General features: G+C 39.7%; 1 protein-coding gene across 2 annotated transcripts in view; it reads right to left on the reverse strand.

The window, feature by feature from the left end:
* LOC133631142 (telomerase protein component 1-like) overlaps window positions 1-27,500 on the reverse strand; it is a 71,018-nt gene that overhangs the window by 13,060 nt on the left and 30,458 nt on the right. For both annotated transcript variants that reach the window (XM_062023236.1, XM_062023235.1), the window contains exons 30-51: window positions 25,867-26,000; window positions 25,709-25,797; window positions 23,354-23,468; window positions 23,032-23,239; window positions 19,764-19,881; window positions 19,542-19,666; window positions 19,374-19,473; window positions 19,153-19,308; window positions 17,427-17,639; window positions 17,288-17,344; window positions 15,335-15,473; window positions 14,873-15,103; window positions 14,644-14,801; window positions 10,692-10,799; window positions 10,363-10,467; window positions 7,562-7,691; window positions 5,625-5,710; window positions 5,364-5,490; window positions 3,532-3,662; window positions 3,340-3,461; window positions 1,765-1,908; window positions 1,589-1,688 (exon numbers count right to left, since the gene is read on the reverse strand). In XM_062023236.1, coding sequence (XP_061879220.1) covers window positions 1,589-1,688; window positions 1,765-1,908; window positions 3,340-3,461; window positions 3,532-3,662; window positions 5,364-5,490; window positions 5,625-5,710; window positions 7,562-7,691; window positions 10,363-10,467; window positions 10,692-10,799; window positions 14,644-14,801; window positions 14,873-15,103; window positions 15,335-15,473; window positions 17,288-17,344; window positions 17,427-17,639; window positions 19,153-19,308; window positions 19,374-19,473; window positions 19,542-19,666; window positions 19,764-19,881; window positions 23,032-23,239; window positions 23,354-23,468; window positions 25,709-25,797; window positions 25,867-26,000 — 2,896 coding nt within the window. The remainder of the gene's footprint in view (window positions 1-1,588; window positions 1,689-1,764; window positions 1,909-3,339; window positions 3,462-3,531; window positions 3,663-5,363; window positions 5,491-5,624; window positions 5,711-7,561; window positions 7,692-10,362; window positions 10,468-10,691; window positions 10,800-14,643; window positions 14,802-14,872; window positions 15,104-15,334; window positions 15,474-17,287; window positions 17,345-17,426; window positions 17,640-19,152; window positions 19,309-19,373; window positions 19,474-19,541; window positions 19,667-19,763; window positions 19,882-23,031; window positions 23,240-23,353; window positions 23,469-25,708; window positions 25,798-25,866; window positions 26,001-27,500) is intronic.

Consider the following 27,500-nt stretch of genomic DNA (forward strand, 5'->3'; position numbering starts at 1 on the left):
GGAGAGCCCCGGGTCTTGGTCCGCGCGGAGAAGTTGAAAGCCCTCCAGTTGAACCGCGCTGTCTGGGACACTCACTCGTACTTCCGTGAAGCACAAAACACAAGATGAGGAAAAGTCCTTGTTTTTTCTCATCAGCAACACTGAGAGAAAGATGCCAGGTAAGGGCATGCGTAATCCTCGTCTGCGGAGACGGATGAGGGCTCCCGCTCTCTTTTCCTCTTCGGTGCGGTTTCCCTCTTTTGATCAAAGAATGGACCAAATCCGCAGCTGACGCTAAAATGACCGGTAATACGTCCTTAGGGGTGATTGGTCTGATGTTCAGTAGCTCTTCGCTGGTGTCAGAGCACGCGGACACACAATTTACGCACAAAAACAAACAAAACAGAGCGCACGATAGCACCGAGGCAGTCGTGATCGGCGCCATGATGATCAAAGTTAATCTTTCCGCAAGAAGGCCTCCAGCCATGAAATAACTCCCACATTGTCACCTTTACAATGCCACAAACTTCAAAGTGCGATGTGGTGAGGGAGCTCTGTATTACAGCACATAGCGGGTTACACAAGTAGTAGAGATGTTCCACGTCCAGGACGAAAACCACACTGTTCCTCCTGAATCCGAGGTCCGACTATCCGGCGTAGCCTCCTCTCCAGTACACCTGAATAGACCTTACCGGGAAGGCTGAGGAGTGTGATCCCACCATAGTTAGAACACACCCTCCGGTTCCCCTTCTTAAAGAGAGGAACCACCACCCCGGTCTGCCAATCCAGAGGCAGACCGGGGTGGATTATGATTAATTGTAGAGATGCCGATAAATGCTTTAAAATGTAATATCGGAAATGATCGGTATCGTTTTTTTTTATTATCGGTATCGGGTTTTTTTAAATTTAATTTATTTTTTTATTAAATCAACATAAAAAACACAAGATACACTTACAATTAATGCACCAACCCAAAAAACCTCCCTCCCCCATTCACACTCATTCACACAAAAGGGTTGTTTCTTTCCGTTATTAATATTCTGGTTCCTACATTATATATCAATATATATCAATACAGTCTGCAAGGGATACAGTCCGTAAGCACACATGATTGTGCGTGCTGCTGCTCCACTAATAGTACTAACCTTTAACAGTTAATTTTACTAATTTTCATTAATTACTAGTTTCTATGTAACTGTTTTTATATTGTTTTACTTTCTTTTTTATTCAAGAAAATGTTTTTAATTTATTTATCTTATTTTATTTTATAATTTTTTTAAAAAAAGGACCTTATCTTCACCATACCTGGTTGTCCAAATTAGGCATAATAATGTGTTAATTCCACTACTGTGTATATCGGTTGATATCGGTAACTAAGAATTGGACAATATCGGAATATCGGATATCGGCAAAAAGACATTATCGGACATCCCTAATGAGTAGTGTTAAGAATGAAATTGGGCCCTAAAACAAAATCGTGTTTAGGGCTACAAAAAGCACAAATGAGATGCACATTTTGTACTGCGTTCAAGTCGGAATGCATTAATAAATGGTGCTAATATTATGCGGGGTTTAAAGCTGGTATCATATTGCTTGGACGTCTACTCACGATGAAGCCGATGTTGATCTCTCCGTCTGCCTCGCCTACCAGCCACATGCTTTTTTCGTCATTTTGGATTATTCCCAGAACTCCCACTCTCTGGTTCCAGCTGCATTAACACACTCACACACATAAGAGATATACTTGTGTAGAAGAAGAAAACAAACCAGAACCACCCTGATTACCTGTGGATTGTCTTTTGCCACTTTGAATCTTCATCACAGGTGACATCAAATAGCAAGCCGGTGCTGGACAGGGCCATGATAACGGAGCAGTACCCTAGGCGAACTACTTGCTCGGTCACCGTGTAGGAGGACATCTTGACCAGACTGAAACACACCAAAAAAATGTCAGGCATTTACATTTTTTACATCATTGCTAAATTCAGCATTATTTCATTAGTTGTCTATCGCGCTAAGAGACAGGGGCCGTACTTATCAAGCTTCTTAGAGTGCCATTTTACACTTAAGTCCTGAGAATTTGCGAAATTTAGTCCTACTCTCAAACTTAAGAATAAAAGCTTTTTATCAACGTTCTTAAGTCTAAGAATCACTCCTACTCTCCACGATATTTAAGAGACCTTCAGAGGTGTCTTAAGTGGTTAGGAGTTGCCAGCAGGGGATGGCACTGAGGCGAGAGAGACGTGCGCAAACATTCAGGGAGCAGAACGATGTTCTGGATTTGTTTGATGACGAGCAGCTGATCAAACAGTATCGTTTAGACAGAGCGGGTATTATTTTTGTCACAGATTTAATACTTTTCGATTCCATGTTGATTTCTGCATGTGGCTGCAGTGGGCTAGTATATATAGAGCCACCCACACCAGTTTCAAATTAGTTGCCTAATTAATGAATTGGAAATAAAATGTTATGACAGTAGCGTATGTGTGTGGCCGTGAGGTGAGTGACGTCAGTGAGTGTGTGGGCGATAGAAGAGAGGGAGCGGTAGCGTGAGTGCCGGCGGGGACTAGTTTGTTTTGTATTATTTTGTTGTTTATTGTCAAAATATACACTCCCATTGTCCACTTAAATATTTCCAAGATATTTCTTTATTCTTAGACAACGGATTCCCTTTCGTGATTGGTCATTTCTATGGACACAGAAATGACGTCACCTAAAATTCCATTTACGGCACATAGTAATGTCGTAATTAAGATTAAGATTAAAGTACCAATGATTGTCACACACACACTAGATGTGGTGAAATTTGTCTTCTGCATTTGACCCATCCCCTTGGGGAGCAGTGGGCAGCAGCGGCGCCGCGCCCGGGAATCATTTTGGTGATTTAACCCCCAACTCCAACCCGTGTTGCTGAGTGCCAAGCAGGGAGGTTATGGGTCCCATTTTTATAGTCTTTGGTATGACTCGGCTGGGATTTGAACTCCAACCTACCGATCTCAGGGCGGACACTCTAACCACTAGGCCACTGATAAAGGCCTAGTGGTTCAGCTCTGAGTGTGACACTTAAGATTCAGTCCTACACTTCGCTGAAAGTGTGAGTAAGACGCTTGATAACTAACTTTTAAGTGCAGCTTTCAGCAAATAATTTATTTACTCTTAAGTCAACTCTTAGCAGACTTCTTAGGAGTAATTCTGAGAAGCTTGATAAGTACGGCCCCAGATCTGCAAAGTAGCTTTGCAATGGGCACGTTAATGCCACCTACAGGACAGGAGTGGAACAGTACCCCTGGAGTCCACTATAATTTTTCAACACAGACTGCAGTCTAGTGAGGGAAATTCTAGCTTGTTTTTGTCATTCACCTGCCAGCGCTGTGCTTTTGATTCCACAGCACCTTCCACACGTCCACACATGAGCCGATGTAGCCAACAGCAAAGCAGCCATTAGGCATGGAGCAGATGGCTGTCACGCCCGAGTCTGAAGCCTTAAAATTAATAGGAAGAAAAATACGTAATGTGAGTGCGATCACAGCATTGTGCCAGGTGTGTTCTTACCTGCTTGTGTCCGACCACTTGCACGTCCTGCCACAACTCCAGCAGGCCCGACTCGTAGCCGACAAGCAGCACGTGGTCCGACTGGGAGAAGCACAGAGCGGTGACCGTGCCTCGTAAGCTGGGCTGATGCTCTGCACAGGGAACAAACGAGCTTGTAAACGAAAGCATAATAGAATTTTGGCATATTGCATTTTGGCATAAAATGTGACTGTCCAACTAAAATATCTATCTGAAACACAAATAAGTTCTTCTTTTTTGGCGTATACAGTCTCGCGTTTCAAATATTGCTGCTTCAGTACATCGCAGATTTTTGGGGATATTTTTTTCTAAAGCAGATTAAAACATTGTTTTCATCCTTTGTATAAGATTATTAATGTATTATATTGAACAAATTTGATGACCTTGTTAAATATAATACATTAATAATCTTATATAAAGCATTTAACAAATTATTGCCGCCTAATCTACAACGTTTGTTTTTTTTATAAGACGAGTGCAGGCTCGTAACTTGAGAGGCTTTGGATATTTCGTATTGCCGAGAGCTCAAACCACTCGTAAACGTTTTTGTGTGTCTGTATGCGGAGTAAAACTATGGAACAAACTGGACTTACAACACAAGCAATGCCAAACTATTAATTGATTTAAACTACCATACAAACATGGGGTCTGGTTCAAATATAGAGATGAGGGTCTTTAATTTGACCTGCTGCTATACTCTGTCTCAAAGTGTTAACATGTGCTCAATGTTTCCTTACCATTATTGCTATGTTGTCTATTACCATTGTTGCTATGTTGTCCATTACCATTGTTGGTATATTCATTATTCCTACATTGTTGATACAAATTATTGTTACAGTGTAATAATTATTGTTACCTGTGGTATTGCCACTATGATACAACATCTGTATTATAATCCTTGAACAAAGTAACAGTGAAACTCATGTGAATAATCACTGAATGGAGAACTGGGGGTGGGATTAAATAAGTTATCTTCTTCCCACTCCCTTTCAGGCAAAACTGGACAATCATGCACTGTATTAATTTATATTATTATGGTGTTGTCAACTTGTACTTCTTTATGTCATTGCCTGAAATAAATAAATAAATGAAAACAAATAAAAATGAATGAATCCTAAACTAAACAATTTCAAGCATAAAATGGCTAAATAAACTAAATACTTCAATACTACAGTAGTATTTGCCACTAGAGACCAAACCAATTAGATCACGCTGTTCAGTATCATCATCACTGATTGGTTCAACATCAGGTAGCATATTGGATTAAACGAGTGTAAAGGTGACAAAAAGGGTGTTATTTCATGTCTAGAGGGCAATCATTATGCTTAAAAAATTATTTAAATGGTTGTAAACAGTTTTTTGATGCCCTAACTATGAAAATATTTGATTTAGGATTAATGATTCCTATTTCACTGAAATTCATTTATCCAGGTCATGTCCACAATCAATTAACAGGAGGGAGGACTGTAAAGCAAAAACAAAATTTAGATACGCCCCCCTGTGGCGGTGACCCATATAGTTTACATATAGCATAATGTATAACACTTTCAAAAACAATATCTAAAACTGGGAAAAATAATGAGTATGATAATGATAAAATATCAATAATAAAATCATTTTACTTAATGAAAAATAATAAAATAAATAAATATGCCAGTCTACAAGTATGGCAGAGAGAGTACAATATTTTGAGATTACCGGTAATTATTAAGTATTAATTTATTATAAAGATGACAAATATGTTTTTTCAAATTGTAAAAAGGCAAAGCTGTAGCATGCAATACATAAGTTGAGTATAATAGCAATTGGTTTACCGGTTTCCCACGTCCAGCTTCGCAAGGAGCGATCCTCAGAAACGGTGAGGAATTGTGGTGTGCTCTCCTCCTGAACGATGCTGCAAACCGCACCGCTGTGACCCTGGAAGGTGCTGATGTGTTCCATCTGCTCTGCCGCAGGTAGAGAAAGACAAAGACAAGACAAGCTTTCAGTAGAAGAAATGCCATTTTAAAAGAATGTAGACGTGTCAGCATTTACTGCCGAAGGGACGTTCAATTTCCTTTACACAAATGTCATACCTGTAACGGTTTCCAGAAATTTGCAGTTCCATCCTGGGATGTAGTAAGAATGGTGAGGTCTTCTGCATCCATTTCTTTGTTTTTGTCTGGAAATAGTTTGAGAATAAATGGTTCCGATTAGGGATTTTTCACTTTTGATAAGTTACCGATATTGTAACCTTGAGTATTGTCCAATGCCGATATTGATTCAATCCGATACTAGCAGGAATCATACATAGTTTTATTATTTTGTAGTGTGGAATGTTAGAAATGTTTGATCAAGTGAACTTAGTTAACAGAGAACAATTGAAAACACTAACCTATTTATTAATCAATCGTCTGGAATGGACTTATGCAGTCTTTAAGTTGAAGTGAAGTGGTACGTTTTTGTTGACACCTAGTTACCACAATAAGTCATTAAGTTAAGCTCATGACGCAGTAAGTTAAATGATTCGGACACGTTTGTTACTGGATACTTTCTAATACGATTCTGCTTTGGAGACTTTGCATGTGTAAGTAATATGCAACTATAATTATTTGATACTTAATTATATTGACAAATGTGCTGTTCTAGACTGCAATATTCTTCAATTAGAGACAATTATTGCGTATGTCCAGCTTGAGTGGTATTGTGTCCTTAGCTGTTGTTTCCTAGGAGCAGGCCCGGCCCTAACCAATCTGGCGCCCTAGGCAAGATTTTAGGTGGCGCCCCCCCACATCAGCAGTGAAGTGTATATATTCACAAGAAACCGAATAGCTTTGTCTTTGACCTTTTTTTTTACTTAAAGAAAGCAAATTAACAATCAGAATAGTTAACAAGATAAAAAAAAAAATATGGATAAATAAATGAATACAAAAAATAAAAAATGAATATATGAAATACAATATTTTTTACATACATAAACACAAAATAAAACGTGTCAACAAGTTGCATAAAATAAATTAAAAATACAATATAAATAAGGCACTGCACAAAACAAGATATCAAACCAGTATGACTTTAACAACTATATTACAAAAAAAGGGGATCCTACAGAGTTCTCTATTTGTGCTTTTTAATATTGCATTAACTAGAATGACTTACAAATTACTGTACACCAGGGAGTACTGTAATTACCTAACGTTACATTATTATTTTCCATAACAATTTAGCCCCCTCCACAATATTAACCCAAAGTTAAAACAGAACTGGCTATTTATTGATTAGCAATTGCCGAATCATGTAACATTAGCTTAATGCTAAAAAGACAGGTGAGGTTACTATCACATTCTGTAACAGACAAATAATTTCATGTAGGCTAACGTATACCTACCTACTACCTCTGTCTTTTTCTCGTTTCTCCTCTTCTTTTCTCCCCTGGGCACCTGACAGTTTTGGCCGTTTTGACATCTTGTGTTGATTTTTTTTATGTGGTGATGTCCAAAAAGAGTCATGATACGGGAATGGAGGGGGCGCACCGTGCCGGGGGAGGGGTGGCGTAATGTTGTAACAAATAATATTTCTATTAAATAGGCTTTACTTTGCATTTTGATTAACGTGGGATTATTTTATGTATTTAGAAATAATAGTACCAACTTTTTTTTTTTTTTTCCCTCCAACATTTGTGGCACTGGCGTGGCGCCCCCTGATGGACGGCGCCCTTAGCATTTGCCTATACGGCCTATGCCACGGGCCGGCCCTGCCTAGGAGCCCACCATTTCTATTGTTAAGGACTTGACTAAAATACAAGACAAGATAAACCTTGTGTGTTTATTGAAGGACATTTAGATGCCAACTGTCTGTCCAGCATTGTACAAGTAAACATGCTGCAAGACTGCATGTATTGGAGCTTATATCAAAGATTTGAAATGCAATAATCCTTGTTTTTTGCTGACTGATGTCCGACATCAATATCGGATCAGAACACCCCTACTTATGATATAAAAAGGGTCATCATTGGATTTAGTTGGAGGTTTACCTGTGTTAGTCACGACAGAGCAGCTGTGAATGAGTCCATTGTGGGCCGGAATGTGACAGACTTCCACGCTTGTCTCCCACTTCCACACATGCAGGCTGCCGTCTGCGCAGCCGGCCGCCACATACGGCCCCTGTAAGCGGACGGAGGATAGCCAATCAGAGGCAGGCAGGAACGCCACTTAGGGTTACAGCTATCCATTATTTTAGTAATAGAGTAATCTATCGATTCATTTGTTCAATTAATCGAGTAATCAAATAAAACACACTTTTTAGTGTCAATGTGACGTTTTGGAAAAATAGTTTAAAGAAACAGGGATTTTTCTAATGCCCCTTATACTTCTTGTTATAAATTCACATAACATTGAAATAGCACTTTTACTATATATCAACTACATAAAAAAAACAAGTTAAAAAGTACAATACCCAAAACCAGTGAAGTTGGCACGTTGTGTAAATCGTAAATAAAAACAGAATACAATGATTTGCAAATCCTTTTCAACTTATATTCAATTGAATAGACTGCAAAGACAAGATAATTAACGTTCAAACTGGTAATATTTGTTATTTTTTGCAAATATTAGCTCATTTGGAATTTGATGCCTGCAACATGTTTGAAAAAAGCTGGCACAAGTGGCAAAAAAGACTGAGAAAGTTGAGGAATGCTCATAAAACACTTATTTGGAACATCCCACAGGTGAACAGGCTAATTGGGAACAGGTGGGTGCCATGATTGGGTATAAAAGCAGCTTCCATGAAATGCACAGTCATTCACAAACAAGGATGGGGCGAGGGTCACCACTTTGTCAACAAATGCGTGAGCAAATTGTCGAACAGTTTAAAAACAACATTTCTCAACGAGCTATTGCAAGGAATTTAGGGATTTCACCATCTACGCTCCGTAATATCATCAAAAGGTTCAGAGAAATCACTGCACGTAAGCGGCAAGGCTGAAAATCAACATTGAATGCTTGTGACCTTCGATCCCTCAGGCGGTACTGCATCAAAAACCGACATCAGTGTGTAAAGGATATAACCACATTGTATCAGGAACACTTCAGAAAACCACTGTCAGTAACTACAGTTAAGTTAAAACTCTTACTATACAAAGCGAAAGCCATTCATCAACAACACCCAGAGACGCCGCCGGCTTCGCTGGGCCTGAGCTCATCTAAGATGGACTGATGCAAAGTGGAAAAGTGTTCTGTGGTCTGACAACTCCACATTTTAAATTGTTTTTGGAAACTGTGGACGTCGTGCCAAAGAGGAAAAGAACCATTCGGACAGTTATAGGCGCAAAGTTGAAAAGCCAGCATGTGTGATGGTATGGGGGTGTATTAGTGCCCAAGGCATGGGTAACTTACACATCTGTGAAGGCACCATTAATGCTGAATGGTACATACAGGTTTTGGAGCAACATATGTTGCCATCCAAGCAACGTTATCATGGACGCCCCTGCTTATTTCAAAAGACAATGCCAAGCCACGTGTTACAACAACGTGTCTTTTTTGTAATAAAAGAGTGCGGGTACTAGACTGGCCTGCCTGTAGTCCAGACCTGTCTCCCATTGAAAATGTGTGGCGCATTATAAAGCCTAAAATACAACAACGGAGACCCCGGATTTTTAAACATCTTAAGCTGTACATCAAGCAAGAATGGAAAATAATTTCACCTTAAAAGCTTAAAAAATTGGTCTCCTCAGTGTTGTTAAAAGGAAAGGCCATGTAACACAGTGGTAAAAATGCCCCTGTGCCAACTTTTTTGCAATGTGTTGCTGCCATTAAATTATAAGTTAATGATTAATTGCAAAAAAAAAAATTAAGTTTCTCAGTTCGAACATAAAATATCTTGTCTTTGAGGTGTGTTCAATTGAAAATAAGTTGAAAAGAATTTGCAAATCATTGTATTCTGTTTTTATTTACGATTTACACAACGTGCCAACTTCCCTGGTTTTGGGTTTTGTAAAAAAAAAAAAAAAAAACATAACCAGGTAATAGATAATAAATAAAGAACAAAATAAAGAAAACCCCAATAAAGAACCAAAATAAAGAAAACACTTCCATTTTTCTGCATTCTTTCGTATCTCAAGTTATCATTACGTATATGTATTGTTGCATTTGAACAATTGTATTGTTGATAATAAAGGTAAAGTACTGGTATTGTTTATTATCAATAGCACTATTTCTATTGGTATTCATATTGCTCCATTTTTAGTGTAATAATGCTCATTGTCATTTCTGTATTTTTTATTTTATTTTCGCTAACTGCTTATTTGCTATTACTTTTACCATCATATTTGTACATGTCGTATTTGCCGATGTTGCTCTGTTGTTGTTGTTGTTGTGTTTGCTGTTGTTGTCTCTCTGTCTAATCCCCCTCTTGTCCCCACAATTCCCCCCTCTGTCTTCCTTTTTCTCTCTTTCTATCCCCTCCTGCACCAAATGATAATATAAATACATTTAATAAAGTCAAAATACAAGTAAGGCAACAAGAGAAGTATCCAACACTTCTCTTTTGTAAAGTAAATCTGAACAGCCGATATGGGCATCTACATCTGCTATATGATTTGCCCGAGAAGCTGGGCAGGACATTATAAAAAAAAAAAATAAAAAAAATTAAAAAAATAAAAAAGATAAAGAAAACACTTAATGTGTGTTGGAGCAATACAATGTACGCATATCTTACTCATTAAACGGAATCATCGAAATGCCAAAATACATATCAATAGTTTTTATCTAATAAAATTAATCGATGAATCGTTGCAGCCCTAACGGCAATGTTGGTTCATGTGAAACAGCGTCTTACCTGACAGCAGACAGAAGTAAACGGACTCTTCCAAGTGATTTCTTGAAGACTATGACCGGTTTCAACATCCCATAAACAAAGTCTGCAATCAGCGGAAGAGCTTATCTGGAAACACAAAGCAGATTGTTTGGACTTGATGAGAATTTAGTCAGTAATATGACATTGCATGTGTTGTTGGTGGAACAAACAAGAGTAAACCAGTAGCTCCTATACTTTCATTTATTTATTTGTGGCAGCATATGTGTAGAATATGTCAAAGCTCACACTTTGGATCCCTGTGTCCTAAGCCAATGGAGGAAAATTACATGAAAATAAGTTTAGATGCCCACCACACAGTCTGGAGTCCAAGCACAGCCAGTGATCCAGTCTCGATGGAAGGCGGGGAGCACTTTGGAAACAACAGGAGGATCCGAGGTCATGTCCGACACGACCAGACCCTGGATACCACATTTGATTTCAGCTCGTCATTTTTTACATCAACATTTGGACATAATTGAAATACATAAACGACTGACACAAATTCATGCTTGTATATTTTTAGTTTTGTAAAAACTGTACAGGTGGTCCTCAGGTTACGAGCTCCAAATTTTAGAGTGTGATGTATGTTGACTTTTAGTGTAAATCGATTCATAGCTAAATGAACACCAAAGTCATTCACACTGTACACAAAACACATGAATTACATATAAAATACAGTAATAGAAAGATGAAATATAATTAGTTACTTTTATTCCTGAAGTCATGTGGAAAAAATGACACCACTGCACTGCTTAGTTAGCTATTTCATAGGAGCAGATCCTTAAAGATACCATCTTTATCCTTCAAGATGCTCGCGACATTGAACCAAGCAATGTTGATTTCTACACTTCCTCAACATTTTACCTTATCTAATTTCATTTCACTTTCTAGATAGTACCTACCTAGCTAGTTCTGTTTTTTTTGTACGGTTTGATTGATTGATTGAGACTTTTATTAGTAGGTTGCACAGTGAAGTACATATTCCGTACAATTGACCACTAAATGGTAACACCCGAATAAGTTTTTCAACTTGTTTAAGTCGGGGTCCACTTAAATTGATTCGTGATACAGATATATACTATCATATATACTATCATCATAATACAGTCATCACACAAGATAATCACATTGAATTATTTACATTATTTACAATCAGGGGTGTGGAGGGGGGGGGGGATATGGACATCAAGTAGTGGACATAGAGAGAGAGAGAGAGAGAGAGAGAGAGAGAGAGAGAGAGAGAGAGAGATCAGAAGGCATAAGAAAAAGAAAAAGTATCTGCATTTGATTGTTTACATTTGATTATTAGCAATCCGGGGAGGGTGTTAGTTTAGGGTTGTAGCTGCCTGGAGGTGAACTTTTATTGCGGTTTTGAAGGAGGATAGAGATGCCATTTCTTTTATACCTGTTGGGAGCGCATTCCACATTGATGTGGCATAGAAAGAGAATGAGTGAAGACCTTTGTTAGTTCGGAATCTGGGTTTAAAGTGGTTAGTGGAGCACCCCCTGGTGTTGTGGTTATGGCGGTCTGAATGGGGGTCACATTTTTTTCTACAGTTAAAACATTTCCTTGTAGTTTACTTAACATGTGGACTGGACTCTCACATTATTAACTGTATCCACTCGGCATCCATTTCCCCGGTCAAACTTTTAAAGTTTTTTCTTACCCTGATGTGGGATCTGAGCCGAGGATGTCATTGTGGTTTGTGCAGCCCTTTGAGACTCTTGTGATTAAGGGCTGTATAAATAAACTTTGATTGAATGATGATGATGTAATGGTGGTTCTTTGGTCAAAATTGTTCATAGATTATGTTTTACGGACATTTTTCAAGCTGCTTTCTGACCGTCTCTTCAGAATGCGCCGTTTTGTGGACGGGTCTTATTTACGTAGCTTTACTTCGACTGTCTTCTCCCTTCCCACTTTGTTGTAGATTTTCGAACTATACGCTACTTTGTAGTAGAAATGGCAACAGCGAACAATGCATTTGCACTAACGAGACAGTCTGTCCCACAACAAGAGGATATAAGAGAAAAAATAAGTTTATTGACTACAGCGCAGACTACAATAACGGACGCGCAAGGTACCATACATAGATAGTCCGCTAACATCACACACGGCAAAAAAAGTCATACAGGGAGCAAATTCCAAAGAGCTAGTCTGGCGGAATTAAGAAGGAAGGCAAGACTGTTTTATAAATATCTCTGCAATGCCTCCATGGTTAGATTAAACAATTTCGGGATTTACGCAGATCCCAAGTACACCAACAGGTACAGTTTCTTACCAACAGGTAAGAAAGATTTGTTTTTCATTATAGGGCCCCTTCAATTATTTATGAGAGTGCGTATATGTAACTACAAAATGTTGTGACACAGAACTGCGTACAATGAGGACCACCCGAACTTGCAGTTTCATATTTCTTTGTTGTCTTTAAAGTATCTTACTTTGCTACATTTGAAATCTTATTACCATAGATTAGATTTCTTTGTCGTTGCAGGTTGTACAACAAACATTGAACAATCGTACTAGCAGAATTCTAAAAGATAATAACTAAATATATAAATATATTGTATATGTTTATTTCTGTGAAAAAAAATTAAATACTGTAAGACACGGTAAAACAAGAACACAGAAGTAAAAAAAATTGCACTTGGAAAGAGAAGTGTATGCTTGACTACCATTAGGCTGTACATTCTGCATAAAGAGTGATGTATTTTACTTTGATATTGTAATTAAAGGCCTACTGAAAGCCACTACTACCGACCACGCAGTCTGATAGTTTATATATCAATGATGAAATCTTAACATTGCAACACATGCCAATACGGCCGGGTTAACTTATAAAGGGACATTTAAAATTTCCCGGGAAATATCCGGCTGAAACGTCGCGGTATGATGACGTATGCGCGTGACGAAGTCAGAGTAACGGAAGTTATGGTACCCCGTAGAATCCTATACAAAAAGCTCTGTTTTCATTTCATAATTCCACAGTATTCTGGACATCTTTTGCAATTTGTTTAATGAACAATGAAGGCTGCAAAGAAGACAGTTGTAGGTGGGATCGGTGTATTAGCAGCGGACTACAGCAACACAACCAGGAGGACTTTGTTGGAGAGCAGACGCGCTAGCCAGCGACCTCACCTTGACTTCCTACGTCTCCGGGCCGCCAAACGCATCGGGTGAAGTCCTTCGTCCTTCTGCCGATCGCTGGAACGCAGGTGAGCACGGGTGTTGATGAGCAGATGAGGGCTGGCTGGCGTAGGTGGAGAGCTAATGTTTTTAGCATAGCTCTGTGCGGTTCGGTTGCTAAGTTAACTTCAATGGCGTCGTTAGCACAGCATTGTTAACCTTCGCCAGCCTGGAAAGCATTAACCGTGTATTTACATGTCCACGGTTTAATAGTATTGTTGATTTTCTATCTATCCTTCCAGTCAGGGGTTTTTTTGTTTTTGTTTCTATATGCAGTTAAAGCACGATGCTATCACGTTAGCTCGTAGCTAAACCATTTCGCCGATGTATTGTCGTGGAGATAAAAGGCACTGAATGTCCATTTCGCGTTCTCGACTCTCATTTTCAAGAGGATATAGTATCCGAGGTGGTTTAAAATACAAATCTGTGATCCACAATAGAAAAAGGAGAGAGTGTGGAATCCAATGAGCCAGCTTGTACCTAAGTTACGGTCAGAGCGAAAAAAGATACGTCCATCACTGCCTCTCAAGTCCTTCACTGTAACGTTCCTCATCTACGAATCTTTCATCCTCGCTCAAATTAATGGGGTAATCGTCACTTTCTCGGTCCGAATCTCTCTCGCTCCATTGTAAACAACGGGGAATTGTGAGGAATACTAGCTCCTGTGACGTCACGCTACTTCCGGTACAGGCAAGGCTTTTTTTTTATCAGCGAGCAAAAGTTGCGAACTTTATCGTCGATTTTCTCTACTAAATCCTTTCAGCAAAAATATGGCAATATCGCGAAATGATCAAGTATGACACATAGAATGGATCTGCTATTCCCGTTTAAATTAAAAAAAAATCATTTCAGTAGGCCTTTAAAGTGTAGCTTCACTAACGAAGACCTGTTTTGAGATTTGTTTCCTGTTTTGCGGTTCAGGAGACCCCCATATTAACTACTGTTAACACATTTTAAATCACTTCCTTTTTCCACTTCTATCTCACTACATTTTTTAAGACTTGTACTTTTACTTCTACATTTGTCTTTGCAATATTTTATGTTTTCCCCAACTATTGAACCGGAAATGTTCTTACTTTGTCTTTTCCACCAGAGAGCAGCCGTCCACCATCAGGGCTGAAGGCCAAACAGGTGACACCCTTGCTGTGGCCCTTGAGTATGGCAGCCGGGTTTATATCAGACTCGGGGTTGTCTGTTAGCTCGCTCAGCAGCCACAGGAAAACTGTGCAGTCATCTGCTCAACACAGAGTCAAATTTAGTCATCTCTGTGTGGACACAGGCATGTTCTGTTTGGTGTCGTCTTACCCGAAGCGGTCGCCAGGTAAGTGGAGCTTTGCGCTACAGCCTGGACGATGCCCAATTGCGCGGCAAACATTCCTGTCATCTCCATGCCGGTCAGCTCCCCATCCTTTCCAAATGTTTTTTTCCACAATCGCAAACGCTTGTCATAGCCAGTGGACAGCAGCAATTCGGGGTTCAACCACAGCAGACACGGGACGGACAAGTGCACAAGATCGATGGCCCAGATCCTCTCACCTGGAAGTTAACAAGAAGATTCATGTACATTTTTATTCTTCTCTCTCCACACCAATACAGAATAGCGGTGTCCACAAATACACATTCGCAGTCTGTCAAGCACTTGCCAACCCAACAGGGGGCACCACAACTCCCAGCTGTAAAACCACAACAATATCTCTTACTATCACAATATTCTTTTATGCTATTCTATTCCTTTAGCTGTTGGTGTGCGCCGGCGCGTCAACCCACCTGAGCTGATGCAGAAGAGTTTCAATCCGCCGTTATGGTAGCCCACTGCGACGTAGTCCCCTTTGACTGCCGCGCACAGAGCGCCGGGCACCGAGGAGGTGCCGCACTTGACTTTCTTGTAAGGAGGCTCCTGCTCACACTGGAGAAATACAAAGAAATTACGCCACAGGTTACATTTACGTGAACTTAGCTGTAACTGACAATTTGTACATGGTACATACTCACATGTTGTGTTTTATACTCACATGTTTTGTAAATTTTTTATGTAAGCCATAAACTCTGGTGTTCTAAATGTGTTTTTAAGAAGGTACATAATTACAGTATATTTCACTTAAATAAGTGTCAGAGGTGTATTGGAATACTGTAATGGTGTGTTAGCCTTTATACTGAAATGCAAACAGTTTAAAAGTGCTTTTAGTAAGCCCTACTAAAAGTGCACTGTTTTGTATGTCTGTAGCTTTAATGTTAATGAGCGGTGTTTGTGTCTTTAAGAAGCGCTAACGTGTACTTTTTTTTGTTTGTTTTACATAGACACAATAACTCTGCACTTGTCCAGTGTAAAATATGACATATACCACATGCAACAATTAAGCACTGGGCAAGGAGGACACAAACAATGGCAACACTAGCATAGCTATGTGAACTACATGCTAACATTACACTCACATTTTAACAGCATCATGCTACGTTAGCATATTCAGACAGCTATGTCTGTAGCTGTCTATATATATACAGTGGGGCAAAAAAGTATTTAGTCAGCCACCCATTGATTGTCAATGGGTGGCTGACTAAATACTTTTTTGCCCCACTGTATATATATATATATATATACACTACCGTTCAAAAGTTTGGGGTCACCCAAACAATTTTGTGGAATAGCCTTCATTTCTAAGAACAAGAATAGACTGTCGAGTTTCAGATGAAAGTTCTCTTTTTCTGGCCATTTTGAGCGTTTAATTGACCCCACAAATGTGATGCTCCAGAAACTCAATCTGCTCAAAGGAAGGTCAGTTTTGTAGCTTCTGTAACGAGCTAAACTGTTTTCAGATGTGTGAACATGATTGCACAAGGGTTTTCTAATCATCAATTAGCCTTCTGAGCCAATGAGCAAACACATTGTACCATTAGAACACTGGACTGATAGTTGCTGGAAATGGGCCTCTATACACCTATGTAGATATTGCACCAAAAACCAGACATTTGCAGCTAGAATAGTCATTTACCACATTAGCAATGTATAGAGTGTACTTCTTTAAAGTTAAGACTAGTTTAAAGTTATCTTCATTGAAAAATAAGGACATTTTAATGTGACCCCAAACTTTTGAACGGTAGTGTGTATATATATATATATATATATATATAATTTTATTTTTTTTAAGATGTGTAGCAAAGCCTGTTTTTTTTTACAAAGTGGTGTGCATATTTATGGGGCAGGCTTATCTAGCTGGGGACGTGTGAGGGGGGGTATCATGTCGATAAGTGCCTCAAGGAAGTTGCTTAGGTCCTTTACTTTTTATTATTTTTACTAATGATCTTCCTTGTGTTACAACAAACACCAATATGGTTACGTATGCAGATGACACAACTCTATATAGTACTGCCTCTACCTTAAATGACCTAGAAAATCACTTAAATCAGGACCTGGAGAGAGTGTCACGCCGGGTAAATGATAGTAAACTTGTTGTGAAGATGATAGAGAAAAAGAAGGAACCCTTTGACTAGAACGTTGGACTACAAAGGCAGACTAGCGCAAAGCTCTTTGGGTGAACCACTGCCATACATGGAGATATCCGCTGACGTCACATGTTGGAAAAACGACACAAGTACACAATTACAACAAACTTTTTGTCTCCAAGAGCCAACGCGAAAATGCGGCAATGGGCCGTGGGCGTAACAGAGCGATTTTAATTTTAGTCAAACACGTTCACATGAAGTGTGTCAAAATAAACTTACTTGATCCTTTTTTAAAACAGCCACTGAGCGTCCAAGTCCACCAGACCACAGCTGCAGCTGTTTAACATGACAACAAGAACATCAATCCTTTCTATGTATTTGCAAGTTGACTAAAGTTACGCCTGTGTTACTCGCCCACCTTGTAATCAGAGCCGGCGGTCAGCAGAAAACGGCCCTCATCCAGAAAGGTGAGGGCGTCCACGGTGCCGGCATGAGCCTGGAAGCGTCCCACACAGCAGAAGGGGTCCACTGACCACACGCGCACCTCTCCAGACACTGAACCGGAGCACAGCATGCCATAGGACGGCGTAAAGGAGAGGCTGCGCACAGAGTGTCGGTGGCCACTCAGCAACTGTTGGAATAGAAAGTAATAAACAAGCCTGCAGATGGATGGCTGGTGTATTAGCTCGTAAGCAGGATTACAGAAAAACCAATGTGCATACCTGGGGCCGTACTTATCAAGCTTCTTAGAATTACTCCTAAGAAGTCTGCTAAGAGTTGACTTAAGAGTAAATAAATTCTTCGCTGAAAGCTGCACTTAAAAGTTAGTTATCAAGCGTCTTACTCACACTTTCAGCGAAGTGTAGGACTGAATCTTAAGTGTCACACTCAGAGCTGAATTACGACATTACTATGTGCCGTAAACGGAATTTTAGGTGACGTCATTTCTGTGTCCATAGAAATGACCAATCACGGAAGGGAATCCGTTGTCTAAGAATAAAGAAATATCTTGGAAATATTTAAGTGGACAATGGGAGTGTATATTTTGACAATAAACTACAAAATAATACAAAACAAACTAGTCCCCGCCGGCACTCACGCTACCGCTCCCTCTCTTCTGTCGCCCACACACTCACTGACGTCACTCACCTCACGGCCACACACATACGCTACTGTCATAGCATTTTCTTTCCAATTCATTAATTAAGCAACTAATTTGAAACTGGTGTGGGTGGCTCTATATATACTAGCCCACTGCAGACACATGCAGAAATCAACAAGGAATCGAAAAGTATTAAATCTGTGACAAAAATAATATCCGCTCTGCCTAAACGATACCGTTTGATCAGCTGCTCGTCATCAAAAAAAACCCACATTGTTCCGTTCCCTGAACGTTCGCGCACCTCTCTCTCGCCTCAGTGCCATCCCCTGCTGGCAACTCCTAACCACTTAAGACACCTCTGAAGGTCTCTTAAATATCGTGGAGAGTAGGAGTGATTCTTAGACTTAAGAACGTTGATAAAAAGCTTTTATTCTTAAGTTTGAGAGTAGGACTAAATTTCGCAAATTCTCAGGACTTAAGTGTAAAATGGCACTCTAAGAAGCTTGATAAGTACGGCCCCTGGTCACATTTTGGTGAGGATCCGGATAAAGATGTTTATACAGGAAATTATTATGAATCACAAGATTTTGTCCCCACCCTACAATAAAAATGGTACAGTTCTGTCCACCACGAACTATATTTATATAAATACAGCGCTTTTTCTCTACAGACGCAAAGCGCATTACAAAGTGAAACAAACCCATTATCTAAATCTTTAAGCTATTATATATAAACCACCATGGGTGGCACTAGGAACAAGGAGGGTAAAGTGTCTTGCCCAAGGACACAACAGCAGTGACGAGGATGGAAGGAGCTGGAATCGAACCTGGAACCCTCAAGTTGTTGGCCCGGCCACTCTACCAACTGAGCCACGCCGCCTGGGTGTCAACGTCCACCCTGAACTGGAACAGCTGTTCTCGTTTCATTTCATGTCTTATTTTTGCAAAACGAGTCACACATCTTTAAATCCAACCCAAGCCTTGGTGGTTGTCATAGTGCTCTTAAAAGGGCATAATTCGCTGTTAATCCGTTAGTATCGTACCGTTTGGGTTGCATCCTGAAGCCAGTTCCATACGACGACTTTCCCGTCCCACCGGCCGGCAGCAAGCAAGCGGTCCTCTGGGTCAAAGGTCACACAGTTTAAAGGGCTGCTGCTGGGAAGAGCTGCCACCTCGTGGCCCTTTGTTGAAGACCACACCTAAAAAGTAGTTAATCACTTTGTTAATGGAGATACTTGACTAGCAGTGTTATTAAGCAACTCACCTTCAGCGTCAAGTCCAGGGATGCCGTGGCGAGGTGCTTTTTATCAGAGGTTATGTCACTGGCTGTGATCACATTAGTGTGGCCCTTTATAAGTGCCGTCCTGCAAAGGGAAGAAGGGGTGTCATTAAGAAAGACGACGTTGGTTTGAGAGGTAAGGTCGACGCTCACCGGAATCCACTCTCAGAGTCCCAGATCTCGATTTGGCCATCGAACGAGGTTGTAGCAAGACGCCGGTCCTTCAGGAGGACGCAGGTGGAGATTCCGTCGCAGCTGCTAACTAATGACTTCACTTCCTGTGATACAGGAAGTACCCATAAATAAGAGCTACATTACAGATAAGAAAGATTATTGGGAAAGTAGAGAACATATTCAGTTTTGGCGTGTTTGTACCTGTCCCGTGTTTGTGTTGATGAAATGCAGAGTTCCCTGTCCAGTACCAACCACCATCTCCCCATCGGAGCTCATCGCCAAGCAGGTGGGCTTCGACGTGAAGGTGGACATCAGCTGACTGCGAGATACCAAACAATATTGGTTGTACACGTCAGGCTCAGAGCCGTGTATAGAGAGAGTATGGACAACTTGGTTTCAAAGTTGGGACCAACAGAGTATCTGCAGGTTTCAACAAATCCAATTTAAGACAAGTCAATTTTAAGACTTTAAGACCATAATGAATATAATTTTAGACCATTTCATATCCATTTGGACAAAAAAGTACAATGACATAAAACAAAATCAGAGGACATGAATGAATTGTAAGTATATGAATTAATTCATTGTTCTTTCACATTGGAAAACAAAAGGGTTAAATCCAGTGCTGGATTAGTTACTGAAAACCAGTAACTAGTTAGTTACTAGTTACTTTATTTCAAAAGTAACTCAGTTACTAACTCAGTTACTTAACCAAAAAGTAATGCATTATTGTGAAAAGTAACTAGTTACTTCTTTTTTTCTTTTTAAAGCTCCCATTAATGCCCTTTTAGCCTTCATTTCAGTACCGTTATTGCACTGGAGAATAATACAATCTGTTGATCAACTTGACATGCATTTGCATGTGAAGTGGTTTCGGAGTCTGTGTCTCTCTTTACTAGCTTTGTCGAAGCATGTTGCTTTTGTAGCTGTTTCAGCAGATTTGAATTGCTGTTTTGGGCAGTAGATAGGATCTTTGATCAAAGACACAACTTACATTTAACTAAAATGTTCTTTTGTTTGTGCTCGACAAAAGAAAAGTAGTGAGAATATCTCCATGTTAAGAAACTCGACTTTTGCTCCGCCATGATGTTTTGTTAGTAAACACAGACACACCACCCTCCCCTCCCCCTTCCCACACCCGGTTAGCGTTACACTAACACCCGCACCCAGACACACACAGAGCGCGCCTCTTCTTTTGTCCCCGTTGTGACACAAAAAAATTCAGCAGGACGACACTGCAACTCTCCAATAAAACACACTCAGATCTTCTGTTTCTAGCAGATACTACATAAAAAATAATGTAAAATAACGCAGTAACGCATCATGTAGTAACGGTAACTGAGTTACTGAATATAAAAAATAAAACGTTAGACTACTAGTTACCGCCGAAAATAACGGCGTTACACTAACGCGGTAACGAGTTAGTCCCAACACTGGTTAAATCAACTAAATACACCAGAAGAAAGAAGAACAGAGAAAAACATCTACAGTACCGTACTAGTACTGTGTCTGCACACATTTGTTAAAAACAGAGTGCAGACAGAGTGACTGTCTAAAAAGGAAAAAAGCAATTATGGCTTGCCAGCTTCAAACAGAATTTGGATGTTGAATAATGTGGATAACATTCAAATTTGCTCAGCTCATTTTGTATCTGGTATGTTTTAATGTATATTTACCCGTTTTTTTATGAGTTTTTAAAAAAAACAACATATTGCTAATAAACAAGGACTAGATTTTATTTGTGCATGACAAGATGACATTCACAAATCTTCCTTGCTTTCCTCACCCAACCATAAACAGAGTGCAAACACTAAAGAGACAACCTTTATAGCTTTTAATGTCAGTTGCTGTATAAACTTGGAGAAAAGATTAGGCATGAACAGCTGACCTGAAATTATAGGAATAAATGATAGAAACAATAAGAAAATTATGCTTTGTTTTTTTAAAGTTTGACTACTACCACAAAGAAATTAGCATGTGCTTACTGTATGTAATAGTATGATTTCACTAGCAAACATGATCTCCTTCAGCAATTAGTGCCATTTTACCCACATAACACTCCTTTGGGGGGGTTAAGTTGATCCTTGTAGAGTTGTGCAAGTGCTTGTGACGTTTCAGCAGCTTTTGACAGCCTTATCCTGGATTTTTTTACTTTTACATTATCATTCCATTTCATTCACTTTCACTGCAATGTTTTCATACGCTTCCCTCCTCGATGGCTCCAGATCCGGGTCCTAAAAACTTAATACGTTTCCATCCATCGGCTTCAAACATGCATTAAATTGATCGTTCAAGAGCCACAAATTGTTGAATTTGCACTTACCCATCTTATGCAAGTAATTTGGCTTTACTGTGGGCTTTCGTTAAGTTTTCTCTGTTGCTATGCTAAACTGTAAAAACACACCGCTGCGCACGCACAGCACACTATGTGGTGCACGATTAATTATGACCGGGCAGCACAGGTAGCCCTCTTTAGTTTTGTAGTTAACATTATATTGTCCTCAAAAATCGAAACATTTAAAAACAAGCCTAAAGTTTATGCATGTTTTAAATGAAAGTAATGGAAATAGACTTTTAAGAAATTTTCGAAATTGTACTTGAGACCTTTTATGATATTTTAGGGGGATTATAATAAATCTCACCTGGACATGAGACATCTGGGTAGGTAATCTGACAATTTGGGACACTTTGACAGCCAATTTAGGACCTGGAATTGACGAGGACGACACTAAAAGCGCTTGTTCCAACCCGCCCTCCCACCCCGTTTCTTCCCGAGGATTAGGAGTTATTCTTCGCCTAAATGTGAATATATGAACATCACAGCAGTTCACAGCCTAACTTGCAAAGAAAGTGATGTTTTATGTTTTTTTATCTCTCAAAAAGTCTGCAGTGAGCAGAAATCAGTGATGAAGAAAAAAAAAAAAGGAACCGTGGTGCGTTTTTAAAATGCTTAAAATTATCAAAATACGAGAATACTAAATGTTATTATGAATGTGCCTGTTACTATGTTACATATATACTTACATCATGTATATATGGATGTTTTTTTTTTAGGGACTCTATAGGCAAAATTAAAAGGCTCCCATAGACTCCATTGTAAGCGGACTTTTGATCAAATGTATTTAATATTTAAAATGCATTAAAAACAAATCCATCCGTCGTCATGTCTTTCATAATGATTGTGAACGATAGGCAAAATTCCAAAAAAGTGCAGTTCCTCTTTAAGACTTTTTACGACTCCGTGGATACCCTGGACCAAACATTGCGCCCTTTAGTCACGTCAGGAGTTTTGGATCAATAATTTAGGAGATTGTCTGGCCATACTCTCTCTGACTGATAAAAAGCCCCTAACGTGACTACAGGGCGCCATGTTTGGTTTCAACTTTGAAACAGATTTGGCCATACTCTCTGTATATACAGCTCTGGTCAGGCCATGAGCATGTCACCCCTTAGATAACTAACTGCATACCTGCTCTCCTTAAATGAATGGTGGTTGTTGAGCCACTCCACTGCTCGCACGGTCCCACTGCCCATGAGGGCTCGGGCCCAGGCATGGGCGGGGGCATTTGAGGGCTCGTTGAGGGCCTGCTGGATGAAGAGCGCCGGCCAGGAGGAGAGCACGGTCGCGTGGCGCTGCAGGAAATCTTGACAGTCCTTCAAAGCGTCCGGCAAGTCACCTAGGGGCAGATAACAGAAGTCAGCAAAGAGACTGTCAATCAAGAACGTGACGCTGATGGCATGTGGGCACTTATTCAATTCATAAAAACTTGCGTTGATCATTGATGACTTACCAAGCATGTTGTAAATGTCCAGTAGGTGGTGCAGCAGGTTGTGGCGTACATTAGCGTATAGGAAATAATAGTTGGAGAGGAGGGATCGGAGTGCTTCCTGCTTGCCACTTTGTATCTAAGCAGGAATACATTCAAACATCAATATACAGCTTGACCAAAAACATGAATCCAGCATGAAGTGAGTGGATGTTTAGGTTTAAACACTTTTAAAATGTTTGGTACACAGAATATGAGAGCTGTATCAAAATAGTCTGCCTTGTTCACTTTTAATGTATTACTGTAAAATTGTGTGTATAATTGTGGTCGTAGTTGTGTACAACGTCAATCAAATACAAAACCCAAAAACCAGTGAAGTTGGCATGTTGTGTAAATCATAAATAAAAACGGAATACAATGATTTGCAAATCCTTTTCAACCTATGTTCAACTGAATAGACTGCAAAGACAAGATACTTAACGTTCGAACTGGAAAACGTTATTTTTTGCATCAATTTGGAATTTGATGCCTGCAACATGTTTCAAAAAAGCTGGCACAAGTGGCAAAAAAGACTGAGAAAGTTAAGGAATGCTCATCAAACACTTATTTGGAGCATCCCACAGGTAAACAGGCTAATTGGGAACAGGTGGGTGCCATGATTGGGTATAAAAGCAGCTTCCATGAAATGCTCAGTCATTCACAAACAAGGATAGGGCAAGGGTCCCCACTTTGTGAAAAAATGCGTGAGCAAATTTTTTAGGAACAACATTTCTCAACGGGCTCTTGCAAGGAATTTAGGGATTTCACCATCTACGGTCCTTAATATCATCAAAAAGTTCAGAGAATCTGGAGAAATCACTGCACGTAAGCAGCAAGGCTGAAAACCAACATTGAATGCCCGTTACCTTCGATCTCATGGATCTACATGTGCTTTAAAATGTTGCTATGGCTAGCTATTCTGCTGATGGAGTGACATGCCATGAACTGCTTACTGTACTCAGCAATTTGCTCCAAACCTTAATTACAAACAATAAAATAGCATGTACTATGAGTTGACTTGTTGCATGTGATCTACTAACACTCTGTGTGCAATTGAAAAGTGGTGCAGACCGCCTTATTTAAATTAGGATTTTGCATGCATACGGTTCTTTTATCACAGAAACACTTGTTAATTTTCTGCACATTCATGTTATTATGCGCCTACCTGTGTGTGAGGTGCTGAACGAGCAACACACATCTATACTCTGTAACACTTTCTCTGAATAGCAATCTCAACATATGCACACTAAGACTTAATTCTGTGTGCAAGGCTGTGGATCGCATCACCAGCGCATTAGTGCGTCTGGAGTGACTCAAATGCAAGAAAATGCATAATGAAAGACATCTTTTCATGTAGGAGATATTATAGTAACATATTTCCTAAATAAAAAAACAAGATTAAAAAACTGCCAACAAATACCAAAAGGTGTCAACCAAATTCATTTTTAAATCAGTCCCTTAAGTCCCCCAGCAACTATAAAATTATAAAAGACGATGTGTCTAATCATTTTTATTTCAGTCAGTCCAAATACGTTGAAACACATGTAGGACGGAGGATTCTTTGTCCATCGTCTGTCTTTGTAGCACGAGCACCTCTTTTCTCACAGTCGTGTGCGTCTGTGTCAGGGAGCATGTCATTTTCACAACTAAATAAAACGCAAAATAGAGCTCCTGAAACGGTGATGAGTGTTGATAAATCACATTGCGCGTGCGGTTTAATATATTAGCATCTTCAAGTCTGTGGAACGCTCTCCCTGACCACCTGAGGGTACCTCAGACTGTGGATGCTTTTAAAAAAGGCTTAAAAACCCTTCTTTTTAAAAAAGCCTTTTTTTAGATACCGGTATATGCATACTAGTTTTAGCTATTTGGCTGTTCTAGTTTTAATTTTTTTATTATCTTTTTATTTTAATACACTGTAGCACTTCGAGGTTGTTCACTCAATGTAAAGTGCTTTTTACAAATAAAATCTATTATTATTATTATTAATGAAGGCAGGCACGCTAAAAAAAATTGCACTCCTTACTCTGCTCACTTAACAGACACAATCTACTTTGCACACGTTTAATAGATCAGCTTTACAAGTGCTATCACGTTTGCACGTGTTTTAGTACATGCAACCCTTTAGTAAAAAAGGCCCTTAAAAAATGACTATATGGTCAAAAAGAACAAGGCGTTTCTCTCCACTTTCTCATGCACTCCAAATCACTACAAATGTTTTTTTTTTAAAGATATATTATGAGTATGTGACCTTTTCAATTAACATCTGGCAATAACTACACCATTTGCAGTATTCAGAATTCACTTCAACTGTGTGTGTTTGTTCGGAAGATAACCAACCAGACTAGCAGACAAGTGCTGAATCGCGTCAACCTCACAGTGAAGAAAGGTGTCAGTGCCCTGAGTGTCGGCCAGCACCCAAAGGTGACCTGCAGGACGACCAATAAAGAGTAAATCTCGGCAACAATGACAACTTTAACGGCAAACACAAGAGTTACCTGCCAACACGAGATGAGCTCTTCTTGTGTCGTCTTCTGTTGGCAGGAGGAAGTCTTTGAAGGCTTGCTTCACGAGCAGGTTGGACGAAGACAGCAGGTCGTCAGTGTTGCGGCAGTTAGACGGACTCATCAGGCTGCGAAAGATGCAGTTAATTTTTTCTCTCCAGCTTTGCTTGGTACCACCGCCAAACACAGAAGCAGGAGATGAAACATTATATTTATTGGTTGATAATTTAAGGACAAAGAAGAAGAAAGTCTACTTTCACTAGGGTCAGGTTGTGCTAAGCCCAGCAAAAAAAAACTTCCTGTTTGTGTCCGATTGTAGTAATGAGGTGTATTACTGCTGCGTGGGACTGCAGTGGAACAGTATTGCCTGGTACAATAATAAAATAAAGGTCTACATTACGATTTCTTTTTAGGATCAATGTTTCAATGCACAGGCGCGACAGTGGACAGGGTTTAGATCAGGGGTCACCAACGCGGTGCCCGCGGGCACCAGGTAGCCCGTAAGGACCAGATGAGTAGCCCGCCGGCCTGTTCTAAAAATAGCTCAAATAGCAGCACTTACCAGTGAGCTGCCTCTATTTTTTAAATGTTATTTATTTACTAGCAAGCTGGTCTCGCTTTGCCTGACATTTTTAATTCTAAGAGAGACAAAACTCAAAAAGAATTTGAAAATCCAAGAAAATATTTTAAAGACTTGGGGCCGTACTTATCAAGCTTCTTAGAGTGCCATTTTACACTTAAGTCCTGAGAATTTGCGAAATTTAGTCCTACTCTCAAACTTAAGAATAAAAGCTTTTTATCAACGTTCTTAAGTCTAAGAATCACTCCTACTCTCCACGATATTTAAGAGACCTTCAGAGGTGTCTTAAGTGGTTAGGAGTTGCCAGCAGGGGATGGCACTGAGGCGAGAGAGACGTGCGCGAACGTTCAGGGAATGAAACAATGTTTTTTTTTTTTTTGATGACGAGCAGCTGATCAAAAGGTATCGTTTAGACAGAGCGGATATTATTTTGGTCACAGATTCAATACTTTTCGATTCCTTGTTGATTTCTGCATGTGTCTGCAGTGGGCTAGTATATATAGAGCCACCCACACCAGTTTCAAATTAGTTGCCTAATTAATGAATTGGAAAGAAAATGTTATGACAGTAGCGTATGTGTGTGGCCGTGAGGTGAGTGACGTCAGTGAGTGTGTGGGCGAGAGAAGAGAGGGAGCGGTAGCGTGAGTGCCGGCGGGGACTAGTTTGTTTTGTATTATTTTGTAGTTTATTGTCAAAATATACACTCCCATTGTCCACTTAAATATTTCCAAGATATTTCTTTATTCTTAGACAACGGATTCCCTTCCGTGATTGGTCATTTCTATGGACACAGAAATGACGTCACCTAAAATTGCGTTTACGGCACATAGTAATGTCGTAATTCAGCTCTGAGTGTGACACTTAAGATTCAGTCCTACACTTCGCTGAAAGTGTGAGTAAGACGCTTGATAACTAACTTTTAAGTGCAGCTTTCAGCGAAGAATTTATTTACTCTTAAGTCAACTCTTAGCAGACTTCTTAGGAGTAATTCTAAGAAGCTTGATAAGTACGGCCCTTGGTCTTCACTTGTTTAAATAAATTCATTAAT

The sequence above is a fragment of the Entelurus aequoreus genome, linkage group LG16 (assembly GCF_033978785.1).
Source record: "Entelurus aequoreus isolate RoL-2023_Sb linkage group LG16, RoL_Eaeq_v1.1, whole genome shotgun sequence".
Taxonomy (NCBI): Eukaryota; Metazoa; Chordata; class Actinopteri; order Syngnathiformes; family Syngnathidae; genus Entelurus; species Entelurus aequoreus.